Genomic DNA, 16,710 nt, shown 5'->3' with positions numbered 1-16,710 from the left:
GTACTCCCGGAATAATGTGTTGATTTGTCCTTTGTTAGGCTATTCTGACCACCTGCTGCTGTATAAGGTTGAAAATATATTTTATGTTATGCTTAGTGGCCTCAATATTAATATACCTGCACATTATTAAATGACTACTACACGTACTGATTTTTAACATCTTAACATTTTTTTTAAATTATTATTTAAGAGACACAAGGTGAGCAAAAAGCTTGACTTTTCTGAGCAGATGGAAAATTAAGGTCAGGGTCACAGAAATATCCGGCAATTGGGCCCGTTTGGGTTTCGAGCACCACTGCGGACCCTGCGCCGACCCGGAGACTTCTGGTACTCTTAAATTCCTCCGGGCCCTGTAAAAGGCCACAAAGTGACAGTTATCACTCTGCCAGACACCATCCTGCTTCCTTGCTATCGTGTTTGCGTCAGTTGTCTTAAAAACAGCGAGTACCGTAATTTCCGGCCTATAATCCGCAACTTTTGGTACACGCTTTCAACCCTGCGGTTTACGCGATGACGCGGCTAATTTGTGCGTTTTTTTTCTAACGGCCGCAAGGGGGAACTCAAGCGGACCTGTGGAATATATGTGCCGAGGAAGTGACTTTTACCGGTCTGGCCCTGTTAGCGTTGCTCTAGCGTGTTACTGCCGTCTCTCAGTGATTTTTTTTTTTAAACCAGGCCTGTTAGTGCGGCGCTAGTGTTAGCGCCACACTAGCATTAGCGTTAAGGCGGCGGCACCAGCTATAAACAGCAGTTTAAAACATTGCCGACACAGACAAAGGTTTTATGATGGCGACCAGATGAATTTACTAGTTTACTATGGGAAGATTTTTTATGAGAACAACTAGAGTAGATTGTGTTCCGTGTTAGAGGTTCTGCTGCAGTTGAATCATTAAATGTACCTTTTATATGGAAGTAAATTAGTGCCACCAGGATTTGAATTGTGGTCACATTTTCAATACATGCTACAATTCGCTGTGTAAAATTCAACTGGCTACAATTTGCTGTCTAAAATTCACCGTCTATGCCGCCAGGCAGGGTCACTTCAGGTCAGAACCGAACAGCCAGCCAATCGCAGCGACGCTTAGTATGTGACGTCACATGATTGGCTGGGTGTTCGGTTCTGACCTGAAGCAACCTTGCCTGGTGGCACGGATGGTGAATTTCAGACAGCGAATTGTAGCAACTATTGAAAATGTTTTCACTTTACATTTCAAATTCAAATCCTGCTGGCACTAATTTACTTCCATACTTTTACTGCCTTTCCTTTTGAGTATACTAAAGAAAGATCACAGTTCCTGTAACTTTTGTATCATGAAATTTGCTGTATTTAAACCTTGACTGTCCACTGAAAGTTTTTTTTTTTTTTTTGTTTTCTCAATTTTTCTTTGTTGCACGTGACATATTTAACATAATTCACTCCACAGGCTTTGCTGTTGTGAGCGACTAGATGCCCAAAGAGCATCCATCTTCTTCAAATATTGTAAATTATGGCTAGGATACTTTCAAGTTTTATGATTCATTTGTTAGCTCAAGATGCGTATACATTCAATTACCTGTTTTCATATTTTCATAGACCGAACAAGTACCATACCTCATTAAAGACCAAATATTTGAACAGCAAAGGTGTCACCTGACTAAAGTTGTGATTTTTGTTATCAGATTCAGACACCCCACCCCAAAATAAACACATTTGTTTGGTGTAGATGTTTAATTTTATTAAAAAAATAAAATACAAATGATGACCCAAACATCACACGGCAGACATATTAAACAAAAAAAAAGCATCATCCATCTTTCAGTCAGTGCCCCCCCAACCCTTTTTTTTTTCACTTTTTGGCGGAAAAAAAAAAGTCGTATTTGGAAAGAGAAAAGCAATCCAACCACAGCACTTCCATCTTCCACACTGAGGTTGTCCATTAAGCAATACGCAAAACTATGTCTAAGTATGAAAGGCAGCCGTTAAATATTCATTTTGTGAATGTTTAAATATGGGGGGGTGGGAGAAACTGCTGTTTAAGCAAAAAAAATAATGCACCAAAAAAAAGGGATGGACGGAACAGTGACAAAACCCACCGAAATATGAATCAATCCAATAACAAGCACAGTTGACTTCTTTCTAGTAACTTAATCATAAATGTTAGTGGTTGAAAAGGAAGGTAAGCGGTTACTTTCTTCAAATGAGGGGAAATAAAGTATATATACAAACAAAAACAAAAAAAATTGCCTTTTTTTTAAAGCCCCTCTGTGTACATACATTGTTGCTGTAGCATTACATTTTTTTTTTCCATAAACAAAGACCACAGACCCACCCACACTCACAGAAATATTACAGTACAGTGCTTTGCCACAGTACTGAGAGTTATATTGCTAGTACTGGTGCCCACGTGACAGGAAGTGGGCGGCAGCATTACAACAGTTAAGTTTTCTGTATTTTTTATTTAATTTTTTTTTTTTTTTTTTTTTGCATAGCCTGGTTGAGTGACGCCTACACGACACCGCAGATGTAAAAACTACAATTCCGATACGAGGTTGAAATGAAACCGATGCTTTGGCTGAATGGGCGGGACGAAAAATGTTCCGTTTGGATGCAAAAAAAGCAAACAAAATAAATGCAAAAGTTTTAGCCTGTGAAACAAAATAAAAATAATACACTCAATCACTGTCATACAATCAGCCAATGTTTCCAATTGAGGATCGGAACAAACAAAAAAGTGGATGGATGTCATAAATAGCCCTTAATCTCAGTAAACATGAAATCGAAGGAAGGCCATGAACAACTTTTTAACTTCCATCTTAAATCCTGCGCATCCTTTTATTGATCCTCTGCCTTTTTTCCGCTGTTGAACATACAACAGAATATTGGAGCCGTACTGAAAAGAAGAAAGTTTGAGAAAAAGAAAAAAAAAATTGCTATTTTACAGAAAGTCATTTATAGAACTATCCGACTTTATTCAATGTCAGATTTGTTTTTTTTGTCACCAAGAATTTCAAATTTTCCATTTTTGGAGTGTCGTCATTCTCATCTTCACTTTTGTCACATGACAATTTCCCCCCCCCATCCATAATTTGTAAGTTTAACGTCTTCCGCGACATCCTTTTATTCTCGTGACTTCATGTCATGAATCTTAAAAATATTACAAATTCATTCTGTTACAACTTTTTTTTTCCAAAATTATAATAATATATTATTCCTTATTGTGATACAAGAATTTTATCGGAGCAATGTGGACTTTTTTCCAAAACATTCTCTAGTCTGGTGATTTCATAACATTTATATATTTATGACTTCCTTATCAGTGTCTCTCAAACTCTGATGTGAACATGAAGGGCGGGGGGGGGAGAATAAATCACCGACAACTAAAATATAATCTCTTTTTGGGCATTCTTCGCAAGACAACAAATATGGATTATATGCGCAAAAACAAACTTTTTTTTCCCCATTCCATCAGTTAGCATGCTTATGAAGTAAATTCATCTTTAACTCCGCACTAGTGCCCCCCCCCCAACCCCCCCCCCCCCCTGGTTGGTCTAAATCTGTTACATAAATACTTGCTTTTGGTGGTCGGGGGGGAAAAAAACATTTTTTTTTTTTTAAATCCATTGACCACAAGTTTTCACCAGAAAGTCAAATCGCAAGTTTTTGGGATATTTTTTTGTTTGGTGGCCTGCCGTGAAGCTTTAGGGAAGGTTTTAAGGTTAGCTAACAATGCTATTTAGCATTATTATAAGGCAGAAGTGGACACACCCATCGGGAACGTCTGTCGAGATGCAGCGACAAGTCTTCCTCCGCTCGCAATTGGGGGTGTGGTCGCGTGCTGCGAGTGTCACGGCCCCGTCCCGAAAAGGTCACCCTCGTCTTCGTATGACTTCACGTCTGCACACTCGCTGGCGGACCCGCGCACCTCTAACGTGTCGCGCTTGATCGGGCTCCCGCTCGCGTCGCACGCTTTGCGTCGTCTTCCTGACGCAGCGACAAATTGCACGCACTGAATGTGAAACACGAGCACGGCCGGTCAAGTCAAAACTGGTCCGCCGCGACCATCAAGCTGTCTTTGCGTCTCGTTAAGTATTCTCGTCCGCGTTCATTCGCGGCTGGAAATAAACCCACGCGGCTCATTTGCATCGCCGAATCAAAAATAGACGGCTTTTGGAAACGTTAACGTTCATTTTGCACTCAAACAGCTGCTGAGTTCTCGGGGGCGTCGGCTCGATTGCAACCGGACTGTTCTCGTTGTTTTAATAAACGTGCCTCCTACCTCAGAGCATAAATAGCATCTAAGACAAGTCCAGTTGCGATCCGATCTATCCCCTGAGAATATTCACAGGCGTGTTGCAGAGTTACGCCTGAATGCTACATTGAAAAAAATAAATACATGAACAGGAGCGAGGCAGCCTTGTTAAGGTCATGAGGAAATTTTGTGGGATTTTATAGAAAATCAGAACGGACCAGAATCCAGGAGCTTTTGATAGCATGCTAATACAAACCTCTTACCGCAAAGGGAAGGAATTTTTCCCTATCCATTAAATTGTTTTATTATTCATGGCCAAAACATACTTTGAATGCTATTGTTCTTCGGACTTAACCACCGTGTTAGCATCGTTTCATGTTAGCAACTAAGGTGCGTTCCAACTCTGGTTACGAGGTCTAGGAACGGAACTCTGCCAGAAAACGAGGATTTTTGGACCCGTGCTTTCAATGCAGTGTTTACTGCTTCAACTTTTGCACATTTCCAAGAAACGAGCACAATACGGCAAACACCCTGGCTAATAGGAACAGAGCGATTGTTGTTTTGTTGAAGTTATGCATCAAGATGTTTTTAATATGACAGGGAGGCGCTACATTTAACTGGACTTATCGACAGAAGTTAAAAGATTCTGCAAAGGCCTTATCAAAAGGTTTGGTGCTGTTTTCAAAATCAAATCATCTTATTTTAAGACCAATGTTGTCAAAAATGGTCTGAAATTATATTAAAATCTTTTGAGATCATTATTTTAAGGTGTATTTATGGTTAAAACTATCAATATAAGCTATCGAACATCTTTAGGGCGGTGTCTATTCCGGTTCTTCACAAAGGCGGGTGTTTACTGGATATCGCTCCACCAAAGTACAAATTCCTAATTTGGTTCTTGCAACATGATGTAACTTACCGCTGCTAGCCTTGAACATGTCGAATCCACAATAATCTCCACCAACCCCCCCCCCACCACGTCAACCACTTTGTACAAACACTGTGGAGACACGCAACAGCGAGAGAAGCATGCAGTTAACACAATTGGAGTCTGCTGGCAGCAAGCTCAAGCTCCACCCCCATACCCCCCCCCCACCACCACCACCACCAGTGGAAAATACCACAGCAAATCACTCCCGGGTGCCAAAACTTCGGGGTACAGATGAGCCCGACGGCCACGCTTCCGATCAGAATGAAAGACGCGCTGACTTTTTCATAACTGTCTGGGGGCAAATCATTGCAGCCAAATTTAAAAAAAAAAAAAGTTTTAAAATAACACAAGCTAAGATGAAATCATGCAAACTAGCAAGATGTTAACAGCGCCTTTCCTCCAAACGACACTAGTAATGACTCTCGACACGTTTCGAAGACCGCGCCGCCTCCCTGTCTGGGTCGTGCAGCCGCACCCTGCATTTGGTGACATTTGCTCATTCTGTCAGTCATAGCTAAGTTTTCTTTCTCCACTTGTAGACTCAGCAACGTGCGGACCGAAGGGAGACGGAACTTGACCCTTTTGCTGGTGTGCGTCTTGGGGGTCGACATCCCGAGCGGACGGTTATGTGTCAAACTGAAGAAGCGGGCGGAAATGCTCCCGACGAGCCAAAAGTAGGAACGGTAGTATTAACGGCCTAGTCTAGTCTGTGGGTTCTCAAACTGGGAGCCGCAAAATGATTTGCAATTAATTATTGTGTTTCATCATTTTTTTTTAATCCCTGCCTCTGTATAGTCAAGGGATGAAACATTCAAACTGGATCATTTCACTGAGATGCTAGTTGTGTCCAATTGGTGTCAAAACGAAGGTAGAAAACCAAATCCTTCCCTATAAAGGGTCCCTGGACCGAAAAAGGTTTGGGAACCCGTAGCCTCGTCAAGCCCAATCAATTCACTCAACGGAAAAACTAAAGGAACGGAGAGCCAAGTGGACGAATAAGCGAGTCGTGTCGCGGGGGGGGGTTAGCAATCGTCGTCATCTGAGTGTGGGGTTTCCACGTTAGCCGGGTGGATTAAAACAGACGTTCCGGCGTGGTGACAATGTTAAAAGTCGGGCGTCGCACCGGGTTGGCTGAGCTGGAGGGAACCGGGGTTGGGGGGCTCACACCATGCTGTCTCCGGCGCCGGTGGCTTGGCTGGGCGTGTCGCAGGTGTGCTCCTTGTGTCTGAAGGCGTGCTGGTGGTGGCGGGAGCAGCATTCCCCGCCGGCGGCCCCGCACAAACGCCGCTCCTCGTCGCTCTCCTCCTCCGGCCCCGAGCCCTCGTCCAGCTGGCAGACGCACACTTCGATCCCTGAGTCGCCGGTCACGTGCCGGCGGCGAGTGATGAGCTCGTCGTCCTCCTCCTCCTCGGCGTTCTCCTGAGGCGAGGACGGCGGCGAGGCGGCGGCTCCCTGGTTTGAATGTAAGGCATCGGCGGCAGGCCCGGGCTGCACGGCCCGCGGGGGTTCCGGGTCCGCCGCGACAGCGACGGCCGGCTGACTAACTTGAGGGGGGTCAGCTGGAGCGGCCTCGGGAGGGTTTTCAGAGTAAGGGGGCGGCGGTGTGGGAGGATGACCCACCACCTCCTCGTAGTCGGGGAGCTTGCAGTCGTTCCAGAATCCTGAAAGACAGCATAGCAGCTGCTAAATCAGGGGCTAAGAGTGAAGAAAATAAGTATTTGAACACCCTTCTATATTGCAAGTTCTCCCACTTAGAAATCATGCAGGGGTCTGGAATTTTCATCGTAGGTGCAAGTCCACTGTGAGAGATAGAATCTAAAAAGAAAAATCCAGGAATTTTTTTTAAATGATTTATTTCTGTGATACAGCTGCAAATAAGTAGTTGAACACCTGTCTATTAGCTACAATTCTGAGCCTCAAAGACCTGTTAGTCCGCCTTTGAAAGTCCACCTTCACTCCATGTATTATCCTGAATCAGATGCAACTGTGTGAGGACCCCTGTCCACCCCATCCAATCAGAAAGACTCAAACTTTTAACATGGCCAAGATCAAAGAGCTGTCCAAAGACACCAGAGACAAAATTGTACAACTCCACACGGCTGGAAAGGGCTACGGAGAAATTGCCGAGCAGCTTGGTGAAAAAAGGCCCACTGTTGGAACAATTGTTAGAAAATGGAAGAAGCTAAACACGATGCTCAATCTCAATCGGGGTGGAGCCCCGTGCAAGATATCACCTCGTGGTTCCATCCCAAGAACACCATCCCTACTGTGAAGCATGGGGGTGGTAGCATCATACTATTGGGGGGGGGGGGTTCTGCACATGGGACAGGACGACTGCCATGTATTGTGAGATTTTAGGTAACAACCTCTTTCCCCCAGTCAGAGCATCGAAGATGGGTCGTCGCTGATTCTTTTAACACGACAATCACCAGAAAGCACACAGCCGGGAAAACCAAGGAGTGGCTCCGTAAAAACCATAAGCAAGGTTCTGGTGTGGCCTAGCCAAGTCTCCAGACCTAAACCCACTACAAAATCCTCGGAGGGAGCTGTAACTCCGTGTTTCTCAGCGGCAGCCCAGAAACCCGTCTGATCTCGAGAAGATCCGTGTGGAGGAGTGGGCCAAAATCCCTCCTGCAGTGTGTGCAAACCTGGTGAACAACTACAAGAAATGTTTGACCTCTGTAATTGCAAACAAAGGCTACTGTACCAAATATTACCATTGGTTTTCTCAGGTGTTTAAATACTTATTTTCTTCACTGTATATATGTCTGAGTCCCCGTCAATTTCTCTTCCTCTGTCAGCCACTGTGGGTATTTAAAAAAAAAACCCTCAAATGTATAAAGGCATGCAAAGCGCTCTCAATGTGTTACGGTAGTAAAAACTTGGCTCGCTCGCACCAACCAATCAGAGAGAGCAAAATATTTACATTATCGCCCCGCGAAGCCGTACTGAAATCGGATCGGTTAGAGCAACAACCCCATGGCTCATATAGTTGGGAGGTTCCGCTAGTGACTCCGAATGCCACGGGCACATTAAAACACAACGTAAACATCGCTATATACATGTTGGAAGCAGTCCAGCATGAAATACATTACGCATACATACATGTAACAAATATTCAAAATATAGGTTGTAAAAGTAGGTCAGAGCTTGTGACGGTGTTCCAGCCAGCAGAGGACCCCACCCCCATACCAAATATACCTCTACTCACTGGGGTTGAGTGGCGGGGGTGAAATGAAGGAGCTGGAGGCGCCCTGGTAAGCCATTAGGCTAATTTCACGCTGCCGTTGCTCCTGCTGCAGCCGCATTTTCACCCTGCGGTGTCGATAGGCGCAGCAGCAGCTCAGCATGATGATCAGGGTCCAGACTAACCAGAACCCTAAAGGACGTGGGGCGGGTCAGAGACGGCTCCGATTTAGATCCGAAAAACTCGTCAAACGCCACAATAACGAATTGTCAACTTACACCAGAGCTCGTAGTAGTAAGTGCAGCATTCCGTCTCTCCGCAGCAGTATCCCATCTCGCAGCGGTATTGCTCATTGTTCACCCCAAAACAGAACTCCTTGCCCTTGATTGAAAAACAAAATGTGTGAGTCAACATGTAACCACACGCGAAAAGAGAAACCGGACCGGGACGAGTCAAGAACAATAACATTGGTTAGCGCGGCACAGCTGATCCAAGCAGATAATGCGGAACTATTGCCCTGCAAGTAGTTGTTAGCGATCTGATCGAACGCTTACTAAACATTATGATGGTCAAGTGATTCCAGAACAGGACGTCACAATTCTGGCTGTGAAAGCGATTTTCCAGTGCTTTGGAAAGTTTTTCTGCCGCAAGTCACATCTTTTTTTTTTAAGTTTTTTTTTTTTTTTAATTTAGGTAGAAAAAAACGTTGGATTCTTTAGCATTTGCGCAGGATATTATTTGGAAAGATCCCACTTTGCTGTCATCTCATGCATCAAGTCACGACATTGAAACATATACTGTTTATTATATCAGAGTGCAATAATAGTATGTGGTCCAATGTCGCTTCTGGACGATATTTAAAAACGGTACAAGTGGTAATAGTAGTAGGCTACGAGTACCCAAGCGGTCACAGCATTATTAGGATAAAAGGGGAAAGGTTGACCACTTTTAATTCACGCAGTTAATAATAAAACACAACCTTGTGTTTTAATTCCAAGGTTCGACCGAAAAAGTTAGCAAATATCCTAATTCATTTGGTAGCAATACACCAAGTAAATTCAGCTTCACTCCACGCAAATATGTCACAATCAATATAAAGTTGCCGAAACCTTGCTAGAATATATTTTTAAATGTTTAAAAAAAAAAAAACACCTACTAAAAGAGACTCCATCCGTGTCTAGCCAGTGGCTAGCCCCCCTCGGCCTAGGAAGCCACTATCAACTGCTTCGACTAAAACTAGCCCGGTGCCGTTAGCAAGAGCTAACGTTCATCTCGACCTCCTTCATCCAAAACTGCAAAATGGAGACATTAAAACGTCGGGGACGGCGGCTGTTCGCCCGAACTCCAAGTCTCGTCGCAAGTGACCGTCGACAAAATCTGGAAAACTTTGAATAACTGACGTCACACGCAGCAACACGAACTGAGCCGGAGTCAGTTTCCTTTGTGGAGCAGAACAGAATCCAAAAAAAAAAAGACATAGAGGTGAGGCCTTGGCCAAGCCCATGAGCCTCGGCCTCGACTGAGAGGGGCGACCGATCTAAGGAGCGCTCGCGTCGGCTTACCTGCACCAGACAGACGCCGGTACACACGAGCCCTACAATGGATCCCAGCGCTTTCTGTGGCATCTTCCTGGGTTGTCGGACGTCGACGCGACGGCGACCATAAAAGCGAAAGTGCGTAAAATATCGACGGCGTGTCCAAGTCACTTCGGGCGGCCGCGGGCGTTCAATTTAGCGGTTCCGCCAGTCGCCTTCCGACATGTTTATGTTGTTTCTTGACTCAAATGGAGTAATATGAGAAAGTGCAGGAGGGCTCGATGAGCCGCAGGGGGCGCTGCAGACGACGTTTCCACCAAATACTGTCAATTGGGAGTTGACGTCATATTTCATGTAAAGTATATTCTATTTTAAAAACTTTACGAAAAATGTTAGTTTTGTCAAAATGTCAGCGGTGGGAGTAATTGGGTGTCACGAATTTTTATTTTAACCCTAAAGTTTCACGCAAGTCCCACACGACTGTGGCAAAAGCATTTCAAAACAAAAGGGGGAAAAAAATTAAAATAAACTACAAAAGATGATTAAAAAAAATGTGAAATAACGTACATCGTATGTAAAAAGATTTAAAAAAGAGAGATTTTAAAATAGCGCAATCATAATCATGAGACAAAATAATAATTTGAAATATGGATTTAAAAGCATATATATATATATTTATGATACATATTTTGGGATTTTATATATTTTTTTCCTTCTATTCTGCCTGCTTTCTGTTGGACTCTTCATTTCTCACGTGTCTTAATTCTTAACAAAAGATGGTCACAAACCTAAAGTGTGACATATACTTTCATAATTTATGTGGGTTATTTTGTGTTTTTCCTTTTTTTTTTTCTCATTCATTTATAACTTTTCGCTAATCTTTTTGCTGCTGTTCTCCTGACGTCACGACTGACGTTCCACATGGTCGAAGCGATGTTAATCCAGTCAGCCGGACCTGGACTCAGCGATTCGCCGGACGACATCATGGTACGTTATCGATCCGCAAGCCTGTATGCGTAATAATTAGTCAATGATTGGGGGATTTTTGTGTGTGATATTTGTAATTCATTGACATGTCTCCGAATGCAAATCAAAAATGAATTCTGTCAAAAAAATAAAAAAAAAGAGCGGGTGCTATTATTATAAATCCTGATTTTGGTTTTCCTCTACTTTTATGAGACGATACTTTCAGTTATGAGCAACTGTTAGCGCAGGCTCTATTTTATGTTCAAATAGTTTCAACTGTTGAACAATAAATTGAAAAAAAAGGTGCAGAGATAGCTTGTGCCAAGTCATACTAATGCGCATTTATTATTTCTATATTTTCTATAATTTAGTAGTTCCTCACGGTTAAGCTTTCATAACCCGTAATCGCGTGATTCCAATTTGCACACGTGACTCGTTGCAGAGTAGAGTGACGTTGTTTTATTCTTAGCCGTGTGGGAACTAAATAGCTTGAGCCAAAGCTTTTCCTGAACTCCTTTTGGAGCGCGTCCATTCACGGTGTACTTTGCTAATCTCGACTCAGTGGGAGACTTTTGGCACGACAACACGCACAGCGGCGCTGGTGATATTAGCAGCCCTGCGGTTCAAGCGAGTGGAATCCGTTCTGCTGTCGGATTTGCTTGGCGCAAACACGGCACCGCTCGTCGCCGAAAAGAACACCGACCATCCAGTGAAATAGGATGGCAGCAAAATTCACGCTTTGAGGATGGTTTTCTTCAGCTGGGGTCTTAGAAAAGGTGGAAAGAAAGACCGCAATCAATATTTGCGGCCCAAAAAATCTGCAGGCTTCTGGTAGAAAGCAAAAAATAATAATAATAATAAAATAAAACTACTAGCACATCTAACATGTATTTGTAGTTAATCAAAATTAGATCAATTGAACTGCAGGGAAATGTAAATACTCTTCTGTTTATGCACCCATTCATTATCTTTGCCGCTTATCCTCACGGGGGTCGCGGGGCGTGCTGGAGTCTATCCCATCTGTCAACGGGGAGGAGGCGGGGTACACCCTGAACCGGTCGACAGCCAATCGCAGGGCACATCGAGACAAACAGCCGCACTCGCAATCACAATCACACCTATGGGCAATTTGGAGTGTCCAATTATTGTTGCATGTTTTTGGGATGTGGGAGGAAACCGGAGTGCCCGGAGAAAACCCACGCAGGAAACAGGGAGAACATGCAAACTCCACACAGGGATTGAACCCGGGACCTCAGAACAGTGAGGTCAAGGCTTTACCAGCTGAGCCCACCGTGCCGCCCGAGTTTGAATGTGATTGGTTAATTCTGAACACAACCACAACCATATTTATTGAAGGGTGTGTGCAGTTGTGCAACCAAGTTATTGTATTTCCCTTCCCAACCGATTCATCGGTTGGCTGTTTTTATCGTTTTATCTGTTTTTTAAATATTCACAATAGTTGTCAATTATGGTTCCTCTCTTGGAAAGATTTTGAGTTGAAAAGGTTAAAGGTCACGTCATGGTGGGCGGGGGGAAAAAGGTTTAGGGTTACGGTTAGCGCGAGGGTAACCCTCACACTTGGCAATAATGGATCTTGGTGTCATTTTTTTGTAGTCTGTCATTCGACCAGGGGTGTGTTGACTTTTCATATCCACTCCCCAGTATTTGTACCGCGCGTCATCAACGCAAAGGTTGAAGGAACACAACACGACTCGCGACGCGTTCGACTGCAAAACGGCCCGCGAAGCCTCACGTGTGCACTCAACCCGCAGGGCCTGCTGTCCGCCCTGCGGCGACTGAAGCACCCCCAAGACCAGGAGGTCCGCTTGCTGCTGCTGGGTTTGGACAACGCCGGCAAGACCACGCTGCTCAAGCAGCTGGCCGCCGAGGACATGGGCCACGTCACGCCCACGCAAGTAATGGAGCCGCAACGTGCCCCCCGCACGCACGCGTCGGTGCCGTGACATCGCTGTTCTGTGCGAAAAGCAGGGCTTCAACATCAAGAGCGTCCAATCGTCTGGCTTCAAGTTGAACATGTGGGACATCGGGGGGCAGCGGAAGATTCGCCCCTACTGGAAGAATTACTTTGAGAACACCCACGTGCTGGTACGGCTGGCATCACGACGTACGCCGTAGCGTGTACCGTAATTTCCGGCCCGCAAGCTGCGACTTTTTTTCCGCATGTTTTCAACCCTGCGGTTTATGCGGTGATGCGGCACTAGGCGTTAGCGCGGCGCTAGCGTTAGTGTTAGCGTACCTGGTTATAAGTCTTGGTACGCAGAAAGAGTTTGACGTTAGCGCACTTGATTATAAGTCTTGGTACACAGAAAGAGTTTGACGCTAGCGCCGTGCTAACGCTAGTGTTAGCTCACTTGATTATAAGTCTTGGTTCACAGAAAGAATTTAATGCTACTGCGGCACTAGGGGTGAGCACGGCACTAGTGTTAGCGTACCTGGTTATAAGTCTTGGTACACAGAAAGAGTTTGACGCTAGCGCCGTGCTAACGCTAGTGTTAGCGCACTTGATTATAAGTCTTGGTTCACAGAAAGAGTTTAATGCTAGCGTGGCGCTAGCGTTAGCACCGCGCTAGCATTAGCGTATCTGGTTATAAGTCTTAGTTCATAGAAAGAGTTTAAGGCTATCGCGGCACTAGGGGTGAGCACGGCAATAGTATTAGCGTACCTGGTTATAAGTCTTGGTACACAGATAGAGTTTAACGCTAGCACGGCGCTAGCGTTAGCATACCTGGTTATAAGTCTTGGTACACAGAAAGAGTTTAACGCTAGCACGGCGCTAGCGTTAGCATACCTGGTTATAAGTCTTGGCACACAGAAAGAGTTTAACGCTAGCACGGCGGTAGCATTAGTGTACTGGTTATAAATCTTGGTAAACAGAAAGAGTTTAACACTAGTGCCGCGGTAGTGTTAGCGCACCTGGTTATAAGTCTTGGTAGACAGAAAGAGTTTAACGCTAGCGCGTCTCTAGCGTTAGCGCGTGCCTAGCGTTAGCACACCTGGTTATAAGCCTCGGTACACAGAAAGAATTTAACCCTAGCGCCACTTTCTGTGTACCGAGGCTTATAACCAGGTGCGCTCTGTAGGCCGGGAATTACGGTATTTCGTATGATGATTGGTGTCATCTGTGTTTGCAGATCTACGTGATTGACTGCTCGGACAAAAAGCGGTTTGAAGAGACGAGTCTGGTGAGACTAAATCGCTCGTATGTGTGAATGTGAGTGGGGATGAATGATGTTTACATGTGCCCCGCGATTGACCGGCGACCAATCTCGGGTGTAGCCTCTTGCCAAATGTCATCTCGGACTGACAAAGACTCGGAGCCATCTTGTCGCGCGGACGTTTGCCCCAACCGCACGGCTTTCGCGCAGGAGCTGGCCGAGCTGCTGGAGGAGGACGACCTGGCGGGCGTGCCGCTGCTGGTCTTCGCCAACAAGCAGGACCTGAGCGCCGCCATGTCGGCCTCCGAGCTGGCCGAGGGCCTCGACCTGCACACGGTCCGAGATCGCATGTGGCAAGTCCAGGCCTGCTCGGCCGTCACCGCGGAGGGACTGCAGGTAGCTCATGCGTGCTCGTAGCGCTTAAAAAGTCTTTTCTTTTCTCTGCTAAATAAATAAAAATGAACAACGCGAGCGTTTAGATGGAAGCCGACTAAATGTGTTTTCTTCCCGACCAGGATGGCATGAGCTGGGTGTGCAGGAATATCCGCTTTTGCAAGAAATGAAGATCGGACGGATCTCGCCAAACCGATCTTGACCCGTCAGATCAGGGGTGTCAAACTCATATTTGTCCCGTTCCACACTGTACTCGCGGTTTCCCCTCCAAGCGCCCGTTATGCCTGTGAAACGCTAAAAAAAAAATTAACCGCCTCATCATATTTACACATGAAATATATGAACTAGTTTTGGAATCACAAATCAAGGGTAAGGGTAATTTTTTTCCTACTGTTGTTGTTTAGTAACATGAAAATGCTAGTAATTTCTCAACGCCATAATTTATGATAGGACAATTTGAAATTTTGGTACAGATTTGAACAAAAAAAAAAAATCATGGAAGTTGATACACATGATTTTGCCTCTATGGGCCACGGCGGGCCGGATCTGGCCCCCGGGCCTCGAGTTTGACACCACCGTGAGATCAAAAATAACTGGCATATTTTGTCTATCACTCAATGTGTTAAACGAAATTTGTTCACTTTATAGAAACTTCAGAATGCGAAATGAATGTACTGTATATAATGTAAATATGAACGCGGTGTTACTAAAGCAAAATGAATGGCAACTGCGTGGTGTAATGTTCCAAATTAAACGCCAGAGGGAAACCTTTCACCGTTTCATGTTAAATCCCTGAAGTTGCAGTCAACCTTTTTTTACACATTTGATTTTTTTTTTTTTTTTTAAATCGGAATCAAATTGAAGTCCTGACACCAAACACAGCACAAAACCGACCAATCAGCAATGTTAAATATTGATTGATATACTTTCACGCTCACATTGTCTTCATTTAGAACAAGGTCGTACTGAATGACGGTTATGGTTGTGTGTAAAAATCTTAAACACGATTTTAAGAAAAATTGCAGAAATTTTTCGGAGGTTTTTTTTGTTTTTAATTGCCCATTTATAAAAATTTTAAAAAATTGTGTGATTCTCTAACCAGGACCAATCTGCAGTTGCAGACCTGAAAAATAGCAGTTGGGGGGGGGGGGGGTCGACAGGAGACTTTTTTGTCATATTATTTGATTTCTTGGTTTTGTTCTGAATGTTTGGACCTTTCCAAAACAATATTTCGTAACCATAACAATAACTGTCCAAAAGTTGATGTTTGGGGTGCTTTTAGAATCTTTGCAAAAGCATTTTTTTGTTTTGAACGATCATGAACCCTATCACAGTTTTATATGTTATTGAAGATGTTTGCAGGGCGCCACATCGGATTTTGCACCTGTTTTGGGTTTGTCGCGAGCGGCGCGTTTGCAGCATTAATCCAAAGTGACCAAGCGCGCTCCTCCGAAGTGGTCCGACAGGACATTTACATAAATGCTTTTTTTTTTTTTTTTTTTTTTTTTTCCACGACGAATAGCTCCCCGCTACGATTTGCATTTATATAGACCCCCTTTCGCGGCGACGTGATTTGCTGCCTTCGCCCGTGATCAAATAAACCTCCTTTGGCCTTGAGTTACCGGCCTGCTGCCTCCCCCGTGTAAGCTTGGCTGCGTTTAATCGGGGCAGAAATCCCCCGAAATGGACTCGAACCGTCGTCCGGGATCGGTGTCGGGTTCGCCCTTGACCTGTCCAAAGGTCACGTTCAATATTCAGCCTATAATTTGCTTGTTTTCCCTCCATGAACAGAAGCCCGAAAGGACAATTTGAGCAGGGTTTCCTGAACTGGGGGGGTCCAGAAGTGTGTTTTTCCATAAAATAATCTGCAGTAAATTATGTCATGTCATGTGAATTTAAAAAAAAAAAAAAGTGCATACTTACAGTAAATCATTCATAAAATACTCCTCCTACCTTGGCTTTGGCCCAGGCTCTGATATGAATGTGACGTATCACATAAATCAGACATCTCAGCATGGATAAAATAATCTTTTTTTTAATTAAACACACTATTACTCATGACCCATGTGAGGATAAGCGGCAAAGAAAATGGATGGATGGATAAACACACTATTACGATAAAGTCCTATGACTTAATTGACAAGAATATAGTTTTTTTTCAAGAGGATTAAAAAAAGCATGTTTTCTTTAACAAAAGGTGGAAGTTAAAAAGAAAAAAAATAAACATTTTTGAAATTCACTTCTTAAAATATGTCTAATAGGGTTGCTATAATTTTATCTTTTATCACATACT

General features: G+C 44.1%; 2 protein-coding genes across 9 annotated transcripts; one reads left to right on the top strand and one right to left on the bottom strand.

Moving 5' to 3' along the window:
* Positions 1 to 5,336: 5,336 nt before the first annotated feature.
* On the bottom strand, positions 5,337 to 10,043 carry wbp1 (WW domain binding protein 1). Of its 3 annotated transcripts, XM_061847659.1 has the most exons (5): positions 9,910 to 10,041; positions 9,504 to 9,786; positions 8,626 to 8,728; positions 8,372 to 8,539; positions 5,337 to 6,821 (listed from the first exon to the last, which is right to left on the bottom strand). In XM_061847659.1, exons 2-5 carry the CDS (start codon positions 9,516 to 9,518, stop codon positions 6,322 to 6,324), a joined length of 786 nt encoding a protein of 261 aa, XP_061703643.1. In that variant the 5' UTR covers positions 9,519 to 9,786; positions 9,910 to 10,041; the 3' UTR covers positions 5,337 to 6,321. The 3 variants fall into 3 exon arrangements, with proteins under 3 accessions (XP_061703643.1, XP_061703641.1, XP_061703642.1); XM_061847657.1 differs by lacking the exon at positions 9,504 to 9,786 and having other exon boundaries at positions 9,910 to 10,043; XM_061847658.1 differs by lacking the exon at positions 9,910 to 10,041 and having other exon boundaries at positions 9,504 to 9,822.
* LOC133515273 (ADP-ribosylation factor-like protein 3) lies at positions 9,880 to 15,206 on the top strand. Of its 6 annotated transcripts, none has more exons than XM_061847665.1 (7): positions 9,880 to 10,020; positions 10,828 to 10,869; positions 12,621 to 12,764; positions 12,835 to 12,954; positions 14,001 to 14,051; positions 14,235 to 14,420; positions 14,540 to 15,206. In XM_061847665.1, exons 2-7 carry the CDS (start codon positions 10,867 to 10,869, stop codon positions 14,585 to 14,587), a joined length of 552 nt encoding a protein of 183 aa, XP_061703649.1. In that variant the 5' UTR covers positions 9,880 to 10,020; positions 10,828 to 10,866; the 3' UTR covers positions 14,588 to 15,206. The 6 variants fall into 6 exon arrangements, 5 of the variants coding, with proteins under 5 accessions (XP_061703649.1, XP_061703648.1, XP_061703647.1 ...); XM_061847664.1 differs by having other exon boundaries at positions 9,889 to 10,020; positions 10,814 to 10,869; XM_061847663.1 differs by lacking the exon at positions 9,880 to 10,020 and adding an exon at positions 10,105 to 10,236 and having other exon boundaries at positions 10,814 to 10,869.
* Positions 15,207 to 16,710: the final 1,504 nt, after the last annotated feature.

Source organism: Syngnathoides biaculeatus, chromosome 17 (assembly GCF_019802595.1).
Source record: "Syngnathoides biaculeatus isolate LvHL_M chromosome 17, ASM1980259v1, whole genome shotgun sequence".
In the NCBI taxonomy this organism is placed as follows: domain Eukaryota; kingdom Metazoa; phylum Chordata; class Actinopteri; order Syngnathiformes; family Syngnathidae; genus Syngnathoides; species Syngnathoides biaculeatus.
This window is presented reverse-complemented; position numbering and strand designations above follow the sequence as displayed.

Bases quoted from the DNA above. Each gene is read 5' to 3' on its own strand.
- wbp1 (XM_061847657.1), bottom strand. From the start codon at position 9,972: ATGCCACAGAAAGCGCTGGGATCCATTGTAGGGCTCGTGTGTACCGGC. The intron at 8,729-9,909 runs GTAAGCCGACGC...TTTTCAATCAAG, and splicing joins CCGGCGTCTGTCTGGTGCAG to GGCAAGGAGTTCTGTTTTGG. The intron at 6,822-8,371 runs GTGAGTAGAGGT...GCTGTCTTTCAG, and splicing joins ACCCCCGCCACTCAACCCCA to GATTCTGGAACGACTGCAAG.
- LOC133515273 (XM_061847660.1), top strand. From the start codon at position 10,804: ATGGTCGAAGCGATGTTAATCCAGTCAGCCGGACCTGGACTCAGCGAT. The intron at 12,955-14,000 runs GTACGGCTGGCA...CTGTGTTTGCAG, and splicing joins TTGAGAACACCCACGTGCTG to ATCTACGTGATTGACTGCTC. The intron at 14,421-14,539 runs GTAGCTCATGCG...CTTCCCGACCAG, and splicing joins TCACCGCGGAGGGACTGCAG to GATGGCATGAGCTGGGTGTG.